The sequence below is a fragment of the Ascaphus truei genome, chromosome 1 (genome assembly GCF_040206685.1).
Source record: "Ascaphus truei isolate aAscTru1 chromosome 1, aAscTru1.hap1, whole genome shotgun sequence".
Classification (NCBI taxonomy): domain Eukaryota; kingdom Metazoa; phylum Chordata; class Amphibia; order Anura; family Ascaphidae; genus Ascaphus; species Ascaphus truei.
Window position 1 is genome coordinate 382,767,556 of NC_134483.1, and position 16,027 is coordinate 382,783,582.

Here is a 16,027-nt window from a genome sequence, read left to right on the forward strand (position 1 = left end):
TGATTGGCTGTGAGAGTCATTTAAAGGGAATGAAGCAGCCAATCAGAATGGCTATGCTTAATTTCCCTTTAAGATGACATAATTAAATCTAAAATGGCTGCCCTCATGTGGTACTTCATCCAATCAGATTGGGGATATAGTTCCCACAAAAATATTATTTTTACAGCACAGGGTTCATTGTGTATTGGTGCCTTGTAGATATTTAATTTTAAACATTACAGTAATGTAGCAGGGGGTCTCTGGAGCAGAACCACGTTGGTTTCAGGTCCGGGGACCCCCTATTTTCCAAGAAACAGGCCCCATTATGGGGTGCCGGTATCTCCTATGCATGGAAATGTCTCGCGCCACCTGACCGGGACATTTCCATGCATAGGAGATACTAGCACCCCATAACGGGGCCTGTATCTCGGGAAGAAGGGGGTCCCTGTACCTGAAATGAATATGGTTCAGCTCCGGAGACCTCCTGCTACATTACTGTAATGTTAACAATTAAATAAAAAACCCGCGATTGCCTGTGAGAGGCACGCAGTTAGAGTGACTGATTCAGCCCTCTTACTGCGTGTCTATTACAGAAAGGCAGACCCTGGTAGGACTCACACAGCAGGGACCACTGTTGTGTTAATATGATGGGTCATTATGTCTGCAGCGGCAAAACTTATGAATGTATCGCAATCTACGCGCGGCACAATGCAAAATGTACCCAGGCAAAATGTTCGAATAATGACCACTGCATCTGTATTTAGCAGGCTGCCAGTAAACAATATGGCTGAACTGAGCAAAAAGGGCAGTCAACCTGGAAAAACCGAACTGCATCAAGAATTCTTACAATAATATATTGTATTAAACAGAATGAACTCAAGAAGAAGAGTTCAAAAGCACCCCTCTATATGCATTCTTACCTAGTAATATTGAGTGGCCCTTTAAACCACAAGATGAATCCCTACAACCAGGAACTAGAGAGCGAAAGACGACGAAAAACAAAAAATAATTTAATACATCATAAAATATATACAATCAAAAATTAAAATATGTGATTGAATACCCTCAGAGGAGCAGTGGAGAAATGATAGGGACATATCAATCTAATTGACTGTATATATATTGGTATTAACAGAGAATATCCCTATCTCTCCCTGCGGTTGGATTAGGCATGTGATACCCACTATGGCTAGGCAATAAAATAACAATTACCTCAGATAAATAATGTGGTATTTAGCAAACAGTCAGGCAAGGTTAGTCTTTAGTACAGGATAAGTATGCTCATTCAAGTTGTTCCACATTGGGATAACCCTGATTTCTTGAAAATGCAATAAACCACAGACTCTATCCTAGCCTGAATAATGCCACATAGTATCACGCATATAAAGCAACAAAATCAACTGTTGTTACGCTTGTAAGGGCAGCCATCCGTTCAGTACTATCCTTCTAATGGTAACACCACTTCCCTAGCTCTCATGTGAATCGTATACTGTATAGTATACAGACTTAGCCAAATAGTTGCTGCATATAGTACTTCAATTGAAACTGCAGTGGGTTACAGCGAACCCCAGCCGAAACAGTATGCAGTCTGTATATACAAAGTTACAATCACAGCTGTATGGAAACAGCACGCAGCTCGTCTGCACAGGACAGGCAGTGAAGTCACTAGTATGAGAGGTGTGGGGAAGGGAGGGAGGGGAGAACGGGTTACGGCGAACCCAGGCAGAGGCCAAGAGGTATACAAGCCGTGTGGGTATCTGGAACAGGCACCGCAGTCGCTCCTCTGTGACGTCAACCTCGTGACGTCAGTATCACTAACACGTATTTCGCGCGTGTGACGCACTTCTTCAGGGGGAGGAGTCTGGGTTCGCCGTAACCCGTTCTCCCCTCCCTCCCTTCCCCACACCTCTCATACTAGTGACTTCACTGCCTGTCCTGTGCAGACGAGCTGCGTGCTGTTTCCATACAGCTGTGATTGTAACTTTGTATATACAAACTGCATACTGTTTCGGCTGGGGTTCGCTGTAACCCACTGCAGTTTCAATTTAAGTACTATATGCAGCAACTATTTGGCTAAGTCTGTATACTATATACTATTCACATGAGAGCTAGGGAAGTGGTGTTGCCATTAGAAGGATAGTACTGAACGGATGGCTGCCCTTACAAGCGTAACAACAGTTGATTTTGTTGCTTTATATGCGTGATACTATGTGGCATTATTCAGGCTAGGATAGAGTCTGTGGTTTATTGCATTTTCAAGAAATCAGGGTCATCCCAATGTGGAATATACTGGACACCTAACAAGCTCCTATTGAACCCCCAAAATAACCACAACATCATCCCAATGTGGAACAACTTGAATGAGCATACTTACCCTGTACTAAAGACTAACCTTGCCTGACTGTTTGCTAAATACCACACTATTTATCTGAGGTAATTGTTATTTTATTGCCTAGCCATAGTGGGTATCACATGCCTAATCCAACCGCAGGGAGAGATAGGGATATTCTCTGTTAATACCAATATATATACAGTCAATTAGATTGATATGTCCCTATCATTTCTCCACTGCTCCTCTGAGGGTATTCAATCACATATTTTAATTTTTGAGTGTATATATTTTATGATGTATTAAATTATTTTTTGTTTTTCGTCGTCTTTCGCTCTCTAGTTCCTGGTTGTAGGTATTCATCTTGTGGTTTAAAGGGTCACTCAATATTACTAGGTAAGAGTGCATATACTGTAGAGGGGTGCTTTTGAACTCTTCTTCTTGAGTTCATTCTGTTTAATATGTGTTAACTACCTCCTTTGCACATACCATTCTTTAGGACATTGTATATTATAGGCGATTAGTTTTTTATTACCTATGTAATAATATATTGTACTAATAAACATTTGCTTAGACAAAATAACAGCAACCAATGATGTATCAGTTAGCAATATACAGTAGCATTTTGAAATTACAAACCCAGATTTAACCTAGTGGTACATCTAGACAGGTAATATGCTCTGTTTTCAGCAGGGAGCAGAACAGAAAACTGTTTGGAAGAGTAGAAAATTGTGAGGCCTATTCATTCAAATCTGATATTGCCAATGCAAAGTCACCCGTAAAAAAAACATGGAAATCTGGTGTTTTTTCTCTATTTATTCACTCTTTTTCCATACATGCAACTCAACTTCTGAAATAAAAAAATTGTTCTACATTTTTTTAATGATAATATTATATGCATAAAAATGGAAACGTTTGACACTTTTCACCTGATTTGCAGCAATACCGCTCACAAATCTCACCTCCATCAGATATGTAAAATTAGGCTTATGCTAGAGTGGAGAGATGGAGAGAGAGAAATATCTCTATTTTACCTATCTATTTGAGGAGAGATTTGTGGCCGTGACATTCTGTGTTATATACAAACTTGCACCTTAATGAATAGTCCATGAATATAGATGTATCCGGCCTCTCCGTTCGGGTCAGCCGCGGATGACACACTGTAAATCGGAGATACTATAGGAGGTGGCTGCCACAATAGTACTGCGGGGGTCCATTATTTTCAATGAGATCTCCCACAGCATTAATCCTCCCAGGCCGCATTCAGCACCGTCACGCTACCATAAAGTCTGGCTACATCTGTATGTAATTTTACGAGTTTCCAGCTAATCACTAAATTACATAGCCAAAACGAATTTGTAGACAAAATACATTTTTCCTGATGTAGTCATGCAATAAAATCTTAAGAAATACAATTCCATTGTCAAAGTATACTGAATTGAACCCCAGTGAGTCTATTAAGAAAGACAACTCCCTTTAAACACTATTTGTTTTAACATCGTTCTTGAAGTTATTGACAGATAACATCTTCTGTTACTAAGAAATAAAATTATTTGGCAGTGATAATTTCCCTGGCTTATTGTGTGTCATGTGTAAGGAATAGTTTTGCCAAGTGTTTGAAGTGAAATAATACTAGAATAAGTGTAAAAATGCCTTCAAAGTGCAAAATGTATTGCAAATGCTTAGAAAGTGTTGCGTTTTTTGCTACATTTTCACAATGTTCAAAAATGTTTTTTTTTTTTTAAATGTTGCCATTTTCAACAGAAATTTTACAAATTGGCAATAAATGGCAGTATATAAAGGGCTACGTGACCTTGCTCATTGACGTTTAATGCCAGACAATTTATTTAGGCAAACCTTGCAGATTAATGTGAACTGTTGTTATAAAAAAGGCTAATTTTATTTGCAAAAGTTGGTGAAAAGTATACACATTTCTACTTGGGGTTACGGAGACTACCATTCATGTTTCATTTACAAACCCCAGAGAACCACAGAATTTGTTGACAGACGAATGGTTCCACTTTCTATTTAAAGAAAATATATATATTTTAGGAAGCCTCTTCGTCTTTATGCTTTTAAAGCATGAATATTGCATAAATTGTTCTAAAAGATGGTCACAATAGCTTTTCCTCAATGTGAAGTAAATTTAAAATTTGTTTGCGAGGCACAGACCATTACTTTAACCCTTTGTGTTCAAGAGGGGCTGCATCTTCAGAGTACCACATCCCTCTCGTATATTGTGGTCGCGAGCCCGCTCCTCAGAGTGATCACATGATCGCCACTTCACTAATTACATAAACAGAAGAGGAAGGAGTCCGGGCGAAAAAGATTTTCCAGAGATAGGAAACGTACATGAGATGCTTCTGGAAATGTTAATCATTAACCAATTAATAATAGCAGACATTGGGAGAGAAAAGCTATACAAACTAATGCACAGAACAGAATTAGCCTGTGATATAAAACAGGCACCAGCAGGAGAAAAAGTCTAGAAAAAAAGAAAAAAACAACAGTAATTGAAATAATATTATTAGCAGCAAGAAAACCGATTAGGGCAAGTTGGATATCCTCAGCTCTACCCACGATAGTCATACTGAAAAGAGGTATTTTTTGTTAGCAAATCTATTCCGTTTATTGAATGTTGACAGCATAGAAGATACAGATGTAGCAGGACTTTCTGTCTCTGGAGCCGTGGCGGAAAAAGCTTAAAGCTGTGACCCCAGAGATGATGATGCATTATCGCTGCGGAGCATCCATGTTTCCGGATCGGATCACACATAGCAATAATTCTCCGGCACTAGGGCAGTTGCGGTCGCTATCCTGGTGCCGAAAACAGTACATCTTCCTGGGCTGTAGTTTCAATAAAGAACAAAACTGACATTTTTCTTCAACGATGTAGTCATTTATTGATTCTTTGCCACAAGAGACTAAAATAGACATACAGTAGAGAGGATATTTGACAATACCACATAGGTCTAGAGAAGGAAAGATGTACCTGTGGTATCAAAAAGAAAATTAGATATAGAATCAATATACTGTATTAAGAGTAAATTAACAGACACTCATTAAAAAAAGAAATACCTCATTAAAGTATGCTTTTACAAAAAAATATTTTTATTAGTTTTTGAATAATATGAAACAATATAAATAAAACAATTAAACCTACATAGTAGAATGAATATATATAAAATATTTAAAACACTGAATAACATACTGTCAAATCATCTACAGTATATTATATAAATCTAGCATCAAAAAAACTAAACTTATTAATAACTACTAAACTTTTACCCCCCCCCCCCCCGTTACCATAGCTCATATATTATCTAGGTACAGTATTCTGTAAGAACATTAGACATTGCAACAAAATAAAAAAAGACACAATCTTCATATCTGAGACCTCTTCATTTCAGAATAAATAAATATGTACAGCTGAACCCCATTATAACGCGGTCCTTGGGGGCCACAGAATGAGAGCGCATCTAGATCTCTCTCCTCTTTGCTGTCAGCTCTCTCCTCACTTCATGTGGAAGGTCCAAAGTTCTATCCCTTCAGGTGTATTATATAAAATGTATTAATATTAATGTTCAATTCCCACATGGTGTAGGTATGTGTATGTGGCCGTTAGCATTAAAGCATTGAATTGAATGTTTAAAAAATGTGTGTTGTGTCATGTGACCCTTCTTCCTCTGCGACGCCGCACACGAGAGCTGACAGCTGTCGAGAGGAGAGCACATGGACACAGCCATATGAAGTGAGGAGAGAGCTGAAAAGAAAGAGGAGAGACAGATCTAGATGGCGGTAAGTCCTCGCACGGCAAAATGGAGGTTTTCAAATCTCGGGAGCCATGCTCAGACCGCATTATAAGCAGATTCGTGTTGAAGCGGATCACACTACACCGGGGTTGAGCTGTATTTATATGAAAAAGAAAATTCAGATTTTTATAATCTATATAATATAACTCCCAGCATCATCAGGTCTCGTTATGATAGAATTATGTATTTCCAAATAAGACAAGAAAGGAAACCAGATATCCATAAATTTAGAGTGTTTTTGTTGTAAGGAAAAATGAATGCTCTCTAAAGCACATAACTCCCATGCTCTAGTCAACCATTGTGACATATTTGGTGCTGATACCTTCTTCCAGTTGGAAGCAATGCACAATCTAGCGGTTAATAGTAAATGTGTGATTAGAAAACTAGTGTTAGATTTAAGGACATACTTTTTATCCACATCTACTTCACCCAACAAAACCACTAAAGGATCCAACTGGAGACTAAAACCAGTCATTTTTTTATGACTTCTACAACTTGTATCCAAAAGGTTTGTATTTTAGAGCAAGACCACTATATATGAAAAAATGAACCTTTCATCGAACAGTTACGTCAACATCTGTCTGAGACTATAGGATATTTTTGTTTTAATCTGGAAGGTACCAAATACCAATACTGCCGTAGATCAAGAACCGGAAGTGGAGACCCGTGGGAGAGTGGTTAGGCGGTGCACAGCTCCTCCGTGAAAAAAGATAAAGGTGGATTACTCAAAGCATGATAAAAATATATTTTATTAGGCCATAGGCAAACGAATAAAAGTTTAGGGATAACCCCAACGAGTAACATTTGTATAATATAGTTTAAATTATTTGCTAATTTTTTGGGCCACTGGTTTAATTTGTACCTCAACTGCATTGCTACATTTACTTTTCATCTAAAACGTTAAAAAGTTAAAACGGTTTGTCAGTTTAAATTACTTTCCATTCCTCAGTATCATGACATGTCTCTGATTATGAAGACATTTTTACAAACATGGATTTTACAATTATGATTTTTTTTTTTATTTCTTTTGCTTTAACCCTTCCATTATGATGAAAGAATGTTGAGGGAGTGCTTGGTGGAAATGAAAACCTTGAATCATTGCGGCGTAGCAATGGCATGAGAAGTGCAGAACCTATATACGGGACTTTGGCTCAAATCTACAGTTCAAATTTCAGGGTAAACTATGTGACAAACAAATATCCCATTTGTCAAACTGTGAAATCCAGTCATTAATATAGCCCTTGTTTTCCCATGTTAACCTTCATTGCTAACCATGTGTGATTATATAGTTGATATTAAGGTACCTGTCTTGTTAATTTAGTAAACTAACCTAAATTGTAAAATTCTACAATTCAGAGTAAAATTTAGATAAGACTTTGCAGAAACAAAATAATAAGGAAATATAAAAAGCACTCTAATATTCAATTCATGTGCTGTAGATAAAACAAGTGCATTGACGTGTTCCATATTATTAGTAGTATTTGTATGTGCTTTACCCACTCTAATATTTTTTTATATAAATTAGAGACCTACTGTATGCTTGGCTACAGTGGGTGTTCACTATTTAGAGCAGACGCTATTTAAAGTTATGCGTCCTGCCAGATCTTTTACCAAGAAAGGTTATCATATTTGATACAGTTATTAAAAACACCACCTACTTTTTGGGGGCTTTTACTTACTTACTTTGCACCTTCTACTTTCAAATCTTTTATTGGTGACAAGGAGTTACTTACATATTAAATTGACATTTGTAGTTGTTATCAGTGTATGCCAGTTAATGCCACCATTGTATGGTGTTTTTAAGCTTCCAGTTATTAGTAGCTAAATGTATGCACTGGCAGAGTTTACAAAATAAGCAGAATAATCACTGCAAAAATAATCTGTGCCATGGCCAAGTCAATTTGCCCATCAATTCATGCACACATTATTATTATTATTATTATTATTATTATTATTATTACAAGGGCCATGTTCTGTAGCATACTTCGTAATGCTTCCAAAATTATATTGACAATCTTATCTGGCTATATTGAGGAACAGTCTTCTATTTGTTCATTACCCAAGGTGCTTATTCAACATTTACAAACTAGATCCGTGTTAACAAGGAACAAAGTCCAAAGCTAAAGGTAATTCATCCCTTGTTGACAAATGTGAAAATCACTTATTAGGCACACACAATCCCTTTAATTTAATTTAATACTTGAATTACACTGTATGGTTAAATACTAAACTTATTATGTCTACTATTTTTCCTAATTTAAAAATGTATTTCCATCCCTTTAGACCCGGCTATAGCTTATAGTGTAATACTACTTACTGAACAGTATGTAGATAATTCAGTGTTCTTGCTGTAAAGGTAATAAAATAATAATATCACATAATTGAATATAGAGCAAGAGCGGGCAGATCATGAAAATTAGTTTTCCTGAGAAGCAGCAGAGGGCACAAGGCTCATTTATGAAATATAGTTTTATAAATCATAATTGAAACCACACTGCTTAAGTGCTTTAAAATATAGAATATATCTTCCAATTTATGTTTTTACAGGAGAGGTACCTTCTTGCTTTTTAGGTAAGATTTATGCTTTGTGATGTGACTTGTGTTTACCCTGCTAGTTTTGTTTTATCTTGAACGTCTCCAGTGTAATCCACACCCATTACTCTTATCAGGTATATTGCAGCTTTTATATATTTCATTTCATGTCATTATCTAATGACAGCAGGTATGTTTGGCATTTTCCTGGAAAGTAGTGAATACTACAATTTGTCGAGGTAACCTAGAACTTCTTTGGTAAAGCCCAAACAATGTAAATATAACTAGTGAAAAGTTCATTAAAGTGAATTTTAGTGTTAAAATGCCTACGCTGTTTAGTTCCATCAGCCCCATTATTTAGAAGATTTATCATGTATGAAGAAAATAATGGTCTTAGAGAGTTATTCACTAGACTACCATACTGTTGTACCTATCTGTACCTATCTGTCTTAAAGGTAATGATGTGATAAAAACTGTGGCATTGTAATAAATAACCCTGTTACTTTCTTATTCGATATGCTCTGCAGCTGCTTCCATATCCCATTTATATGAGTGGTGCTGATATCTTCTCCACCTCAGAAAAGAGTATTCATATCATAGGAACCCGTAAACATTTAAAAATATTTTTTAAAAAATATTCACAAATAGAACTGTGACAACTTCTCACATTTCTATGTCCCTGATGAAGGTCTGGCTTTAAAATCAAAATGCTGATACTTTTTTTTTGGTTCCTTTTTACAACCTAATAAAGTGTTAGCCCATATGTTATCGTCATAGTTTTCTTCTTTAGTATTTGATGCAGATCTGTTATCCACAGAAGTTTATTCCCTCACTTGTATGGCAGAGGTTGTAACGGAAGAAAAATGATAGCCAGAGAGTCGCAAAAATGTAAACATTTCATCAATTTTAGTAGGACCTGTAACTCCTCTCAAAATCTCTCACTGGGGAAAATAAATGGGAGGGCGGGGAACACATTAAAGCAACAATCCTGGTTGCAGTTTTTTTTTTTTTACTTTATTTTTTATTAACAGCATTGGAACCCTCTTATTGTCCTGTGAGCCAACAGGAAGCAACATCTTATTCTCTGTGCCTTCTTATTGGATGGCCATATAATTACACTGTAAATATGTTGGAAAGCAGATCGTTCCCTTTGGCTGCATGTAACGGGGTTCAGCTCTGACGGACCCAATGCTGTTAAAAACATTATATTTATTTTATGCGGGACTGCTGCTTGAATATCGTTACTAACGGACATATATATATATATATATATATATATATATATATATATATATATATATATATATATATATATAAAATCCCTCTCTTGGCACCACTTTGAATGCAGCAATTTAACATTTTCTTAGATACACAGCCTGCAATGTAGACAAACATATTTATTTGCATAAATGAGAATGTACAAGATATGCATAGTGTTTAAAGATATACAGCTGTAGGCAGCTGTACTTTTGCATGTAATTAAAGAAGTGTAACTTTGTCTTTGCAGGATGATGAGGTAAGGGAAAGCCGTTTTAGTTTTACAGCCTATGGAATGGGACCATGTCTACAAGCAAAAGATGGGGTTACTCCAAAGGGACCAATAAACCCAGCTATAGCAGCACCCAAATCCCATGACGAGATGAGGAAGATATTTATCGACAGAGCAAAGAAGATTGACACAATTTCACGAGCTGGATTCCCTCTAACCTTTTTGATTTTCAACATATTCTACTGGGTTATCTATAAAATTCTCAGACATGAGGACATTCACCAGCAGCAAGATTAAAAGAATGAATGGATGTTGTACAGGCTGGTATATTCAGCAAGAGTCTAGCTGTGCAAAGTTACAGTATGATACATTAACCAATGAAGTTTCAGTATCTGTTTTTATTTCCTCCCAACTAAATGAAAATCTTTTACTATTGGAAAACCACAACAATATGCATTACAGCTACAATATACTGCCAATTGTTTATATACACAATGATTCCGTGAGATCGATACACATACTTCATTTTTTTTAAATGATACTATTTATAAAACAATTTTACAAAACAGGACCAAAACGGTTTGCTTAAATGCTACAACTGTGACTACAACTTATAATATTTGCATACAACAGATTTTTTTTCAACTTTTAAAACTTGTCAATGCATTGACTTCTTATATTTTTGCGTAGAAAATAATATTTTCTTGAAATAAGATCAATGGTACATTTTGTACAAGTACAGGAAATATATAGGGCATAACCATAATCAGGCTGGCATACGATACTTTGTAAATGGAAAATAGCTTCCCCTTGAACTTAAAATAAATGACCATGTAATGCCTAAGGGAGCGTAGGCTCCAGTCAAGCATTGTCCAATTTGATGAGAACTTCTGCTTAGACTCTTATAATACTGTGAAAACCACAATAGCAACATATTTCTGAATGGCCTTGCTACTTCCACACAATACGTGGTACCTGTTACCACCCTATTAACAATTCTGAGATATATATATATATTAGTTCTTTGAGATTTTGCATTATTTTAAAGAGATAGTTATATTATAACATTATCAGGAAAATATTTTGTACTGAGTTTAATGATTTTCAATGATTGAAAGAAAAGTTATAGGGGATATTTCCTCCGTTAGAATGTATTTAATGTTTCTTCAGTGTAAATGTAGCATTTAGTATACATGTGGACCATGTGCAAACTCAATTTATTAGCACTAGCTATTTATATGATGGAGCACCCTTTTATATGTCATTACTGTAGGATGGTTCTAGTTTTGTTAATACTGTATCTGAGTGCTTTTTTTTAGAATCAGTCTATACTGCATTCTTTTCTTAGCTGACTTCAAAGAATTGTTTTGTGGCAAGAGCCCCATTGTATTTTTCCTGCTTCACTTGGTTGATGTTTGGATCATCAGCCCAATAGTGTCAGAGTAAGAATAGTGGAAGAAAGGGTATGGTGCAATACATAAAGTATGTCTAAATTATAAATGAATATACAATATCTAAATGTGTTAAAATGCATCAAAATAATGATGTTATCACCATTCATAGAAATCCTAATATATGTTTATGTCATTTTTCACAGTATTCTGTAACATGAATAAGCTTCAAGTCCTATTTACTAGAGATGGGCAATTTTTTGGCCGGATTTGGATCCGCAATGGATCTGCCGGTTCCTTTGCTCCGCGGATTTCAGCGGATCAATGTCACAAAGAGGGATTCGGGTTTTGCAGATTTGTTTATTATGATTGCCAATACAATCCATTGACGGACTTGTAGCATTCAATTTATGGATTCAGCAATCCGTTGACGGATTTTTAAGAATCCGCCAATGGATCTCTGAATCCACTCATTAGATTCTACAAATCCGTCAATGGATTGTATCCAATGGCAGTTTTTGTTCAATCCACGCGGATTAAAACCGATCAAATCTGTTTTTTTACACTACACTGTTGGATTTGACACTACAAAACAGATCTTGGGGGGAAAACGCGAGAAACTCCGGGAAACTAATTTGGGCGGATTTGCCCATCTCTACTGTTTACCCATTTCCAGCTCATTTCCTCTGTCTTATCCATAGTTTGGTGATATATAAAAACAAAATAGAGATATTAGTACACTTAAAAAGCAAAGTAATATTGTACTTTATCTTATATAAAATATCTTATACAGTATTAAAATAATGGACTATGCGTCACAATGTACAACACTCTCTTTAATTATACATATAACGGTCAGGTCTGTCCGGCACATAGCTGTAAATATGTGATATATATATACTGCATTATCCATAATCAATATCAATATAAGAGCTTATTGCATGATTCCTTCATTCTCGCTGCCTTTTATATGTTGTGGCATTTTTATTATTCAGAATACACCTCAGAGAATACAAAACAGAGCTAAAAGCAAACATCTGTTTCATGGCTTCAAACATATTGCATATCTTTGCATTGAACATTAGGGACAGCAACAAGGGTTTTTATGGTGATAAACCTGTGGAATTGTAAATCACCTAATTAAAAACAGTTCTGGATTATCTCATGAAGACAATTCATTTTAGTAATTGAATGCTATGTTCACCTACAGTATACTAAAATGTGTTTCATTTATTTGCATACTGTAGCTAATATATGCATGGACGGTTATGATCTGTTTGTCACCATATAGCCTGCTCACCAACCAGTAATGTGTGCTTTTATGTTACTCTTTTCGTTGTTGAAAATGGTTTGTGAACAGATTCAATGTACACAGTAACTGAAGATAAAAAATGCTATACAACCAATGTGTTTAAATGATTCCCTTATGCTTACATTTGTCACTTTCTTTAAATCATCTGGATACAGGTATACACACTATATGTAACATTAGACTGTTAATTGAGTTTAGTTAATAAAAAGGTAAAAGGTTTAAAACAAGTTGTAAACTATATATTTGACTCTTTAGTCAATTTGTGACAATTAAACCAAATAAACGTCATTCTCTCTAAAAAGTTCACTACAATTTGACAGAAATAATTTAAGCCGGTGTACTATTTTCAGCTTTGTTTGCAGAGGTACGGCAGTTTGTGAGTTTTAATATTACCAGATATTAGTGTCCATGCTCAAACAGTATAATTATGTGAGCAAATAAAGAGACAAATGTCACATAAATGCCTATGCCACAATACATATAATGTAAGGTACTTGTACTGTACGTTTCATAAAACTCAGCTTTGAAATGAAAGTGTAAATTTAATAGCCCATACTTACTGCACAGTACTATACCATAAAGCACAGTACAAGGGCCATATGATGTCTTCCGGAATTGGAAGGTGTGTTTTGGCATAGCACTGTTAAATTGATATGGCCCAAAATATTTTCAAAGCTTTTGTGGTGCCAAATCCCGTTTTAGAAAAATGTTATGCAATACAGCCTGTGGGCAGTGCTGTTACCTATATATTCTATACAAGAGCTGCAGTGCAATCCATTAAATCTGAGCTTTCTTTTGGTGTATTAACAAAAATTGTCTTAATACATTAAATTAATTAATAGCATCATTAACACATTGAAACCGTCACCACCATTAAGAACCTTTTTTTAAATAAAATTGTTATTTATAATGTGGCATTCAAATATTATTTTCTTACATTCCAATTAAAATAAACAACATCTCTTTTAAGATGAAAGAACAACTACTGTAGCTTAATCTTTCTTTTTTTGAACATTTTTGTCTAATACTTTCTTTTAACCGTCTGTCACATTTAGATAAGGTTTGCAGTGTGTGGTTTTTTTTCCATTGCTCAAAATATAAGCATTGCATACAGTACGTGTTTGTACAGTATAGCAGTTACAGAACGAATCATTGCAAATTAGAGTTGGAGAGTTTAGGAGTTCTTGGCATGCAAATTGTTATTAGCTTTGCTAGTGCGGAGCAATGATTAACATGTACTGTAGGTACAATACGATTTAACCATAAAGTCACGTTTTATACTCTATCACACTATGTGCGTTGTGCGCCTTGTCTTTCTGTTTTTTACAATACGATTTAAACCTGTATTTTTCATAGATATTATATGGGAAGGAAGAAAGCAGACGACATACAGATGTACTGTAGCACAAATTACTTTCCCCAGAGCTGTGGGAAAAAAGCTGAGGCGCCAGAGAATGTGACAGCCGCGAGCAGCCATAGCAGCTCCATGTTGTCCACTGGCTTTCCCCGGTATTCTCCGGCTGCAGGGAACATTAGATGGGCTACATCTATATATTACCTTTGCTTTCTCATTATAACTTTAGGTAAAATGTTGGAAATTATCATGCAAACCTGTGTTTTCCAGTTCAGGATACATACATACTATTAGGTTGATAAATGTGTAATGCCAGGAAATCAAACTTATTTCTTACATTTTTGGATATAAAAGATCTTGGAAGGCATTGGGGTATTAGAAATAGTAAGATGTGTTCATAGTGCTGATCCAACAGCAGTAAAGTTGCTGGTGGCCATTATTCTATTCTAAGGCACTGAACTCAGAGTGATCTCTTTTATCAGAATCTGTTAACAAAAACAGCAATGGAAAGTGATGGGGAACCCAGAATGTCACTTTAAATGGTGTACAATAGTTCAACACTGCAGTGTGGTACAGTAAATTAAGCTAGAAGAAAAATCTATGTTTATTGGTGTTAATATACAGTATCTTAAAGCTGCTGCAGTGCTTCGAACTGTGAGAGGGGACTTAGGGTTGTGCCATAATTTCTGAAAGTCTGGATATTTTATATTGTTTTAATGAAGACGGGCCCTGAGGACGAAAATGATTGTCTTACATGTCACACCTCATGCTACGAGAATCACTCCTTCCTTAACAGCCACCCAAAAGGACAGTTGGAGTAAAAAAAAAATATACAAATATGTTTACTTGTTTGTTGTTTAGATAAAAAGAATCAGTCTTAACCATTATAACATATCACCGTCCCTTTAAATAACTTGAAAATGCTTAAGTGAGATTTAACAAAGGGACGTAAAGGTGCGCCGACGAGTGTTTTAAAACTTGCCTTAAACTTGCCTTGGAAAATCTGGGGCTATCACCAACAATATCCAGGTACATGCTGCAAACATTTCAGTGACATTTCTGCAGAGACTAATGGCTCATCGGATTAACACAGCAGGGGTCCCTGGCAGTCCCATTCAGTTTGAATGGGACTGCCAGGGACCCCCGCTTTTAATCCGATGGGCCATTAGTCTGTCTGCAGAAATGTCACTGAAATGTTGCAGCATGTACCCAGGATGTACCCAGCATGTACCTGGGTCTTGTTGGTGATTGCCCCAGATTTGTTTTAGAATACTCGTCGGCACTACAGTATGTACAGATGCAGCCACCAGTATTAGAACTCATGTCTGGGAAATTATGGGGCAGTCTCACAGTAAATGCCTCAACATTTCTGTGAGATTCTTAATGGCCCATCGGATTAACACAGCAGGGGTCCCTGCAGTTCCATTCAGTTTGAATGGGACTGCAGGTACCCCCCGCTGTGTTAATTCGATGGGCCATTAAGAATCTCAGAGAAATGTTGAGGCATTTACTGTGAGAATGCCCCAGAACCTCCCAGAATTTCCCAGGTAACTGTTCTAATACTGGTGGCTGCATTTGTACTAACATTTTAGGGTCTACAATATGTACTAAGCGTTGCAAAATTTGCTCTTGTCAAACTCAATTTCTATTGCACTTGTGTGCATTTACTGTACATACTAAGCTCAAATGTCTCCACCTGTGCCACCTGCAAGAATTTTTTTTTTTTTTTATCTGTTTTGGCGCACAGAAATGATCTGTGATTGGCATGCAGATGTAAATGGTATGTACTAAAAGGGAATATTTCTCATTTTCCGTGAACATTATTAAGT

At 36.1% G+C, this 16,027-nt stretch overlaps 1 protein-coding gene across 2 annotated transcripts in view; it reads left to right on the top strand.

Annotated features, from left to right (window-relative positions):
• Positions 1-15,283, top strand: part of GLRA3 (glycine receptor alpha 3) — a 212,274-nt gene extending 196,991 nt beyond the window's left edge. Inside the window, exons 9-10 of one of the 2 annotated variants that reach the window (XM_075611143.1) lie at positions 7,177-7,296; positions 10,160-15,283. In XM_075611143.1, coding sequence (XP_075467258.1) covers positions 7,177-7,296; positions 10,160-10,438 — 399 coding nt within the window. In that variant the 3' untranslated portion in view covers positions 10,439-15,283. The remainder of the gene's footprint in view (positions 1-7,176; positions 7,297-10,159) is intronic. The other variant, XM_075611154.1, reaches the window with a different exon arrangement.
• The last annotated feature ends 744 nt before the right edge of the window (positions 15,284-16,027 follow it).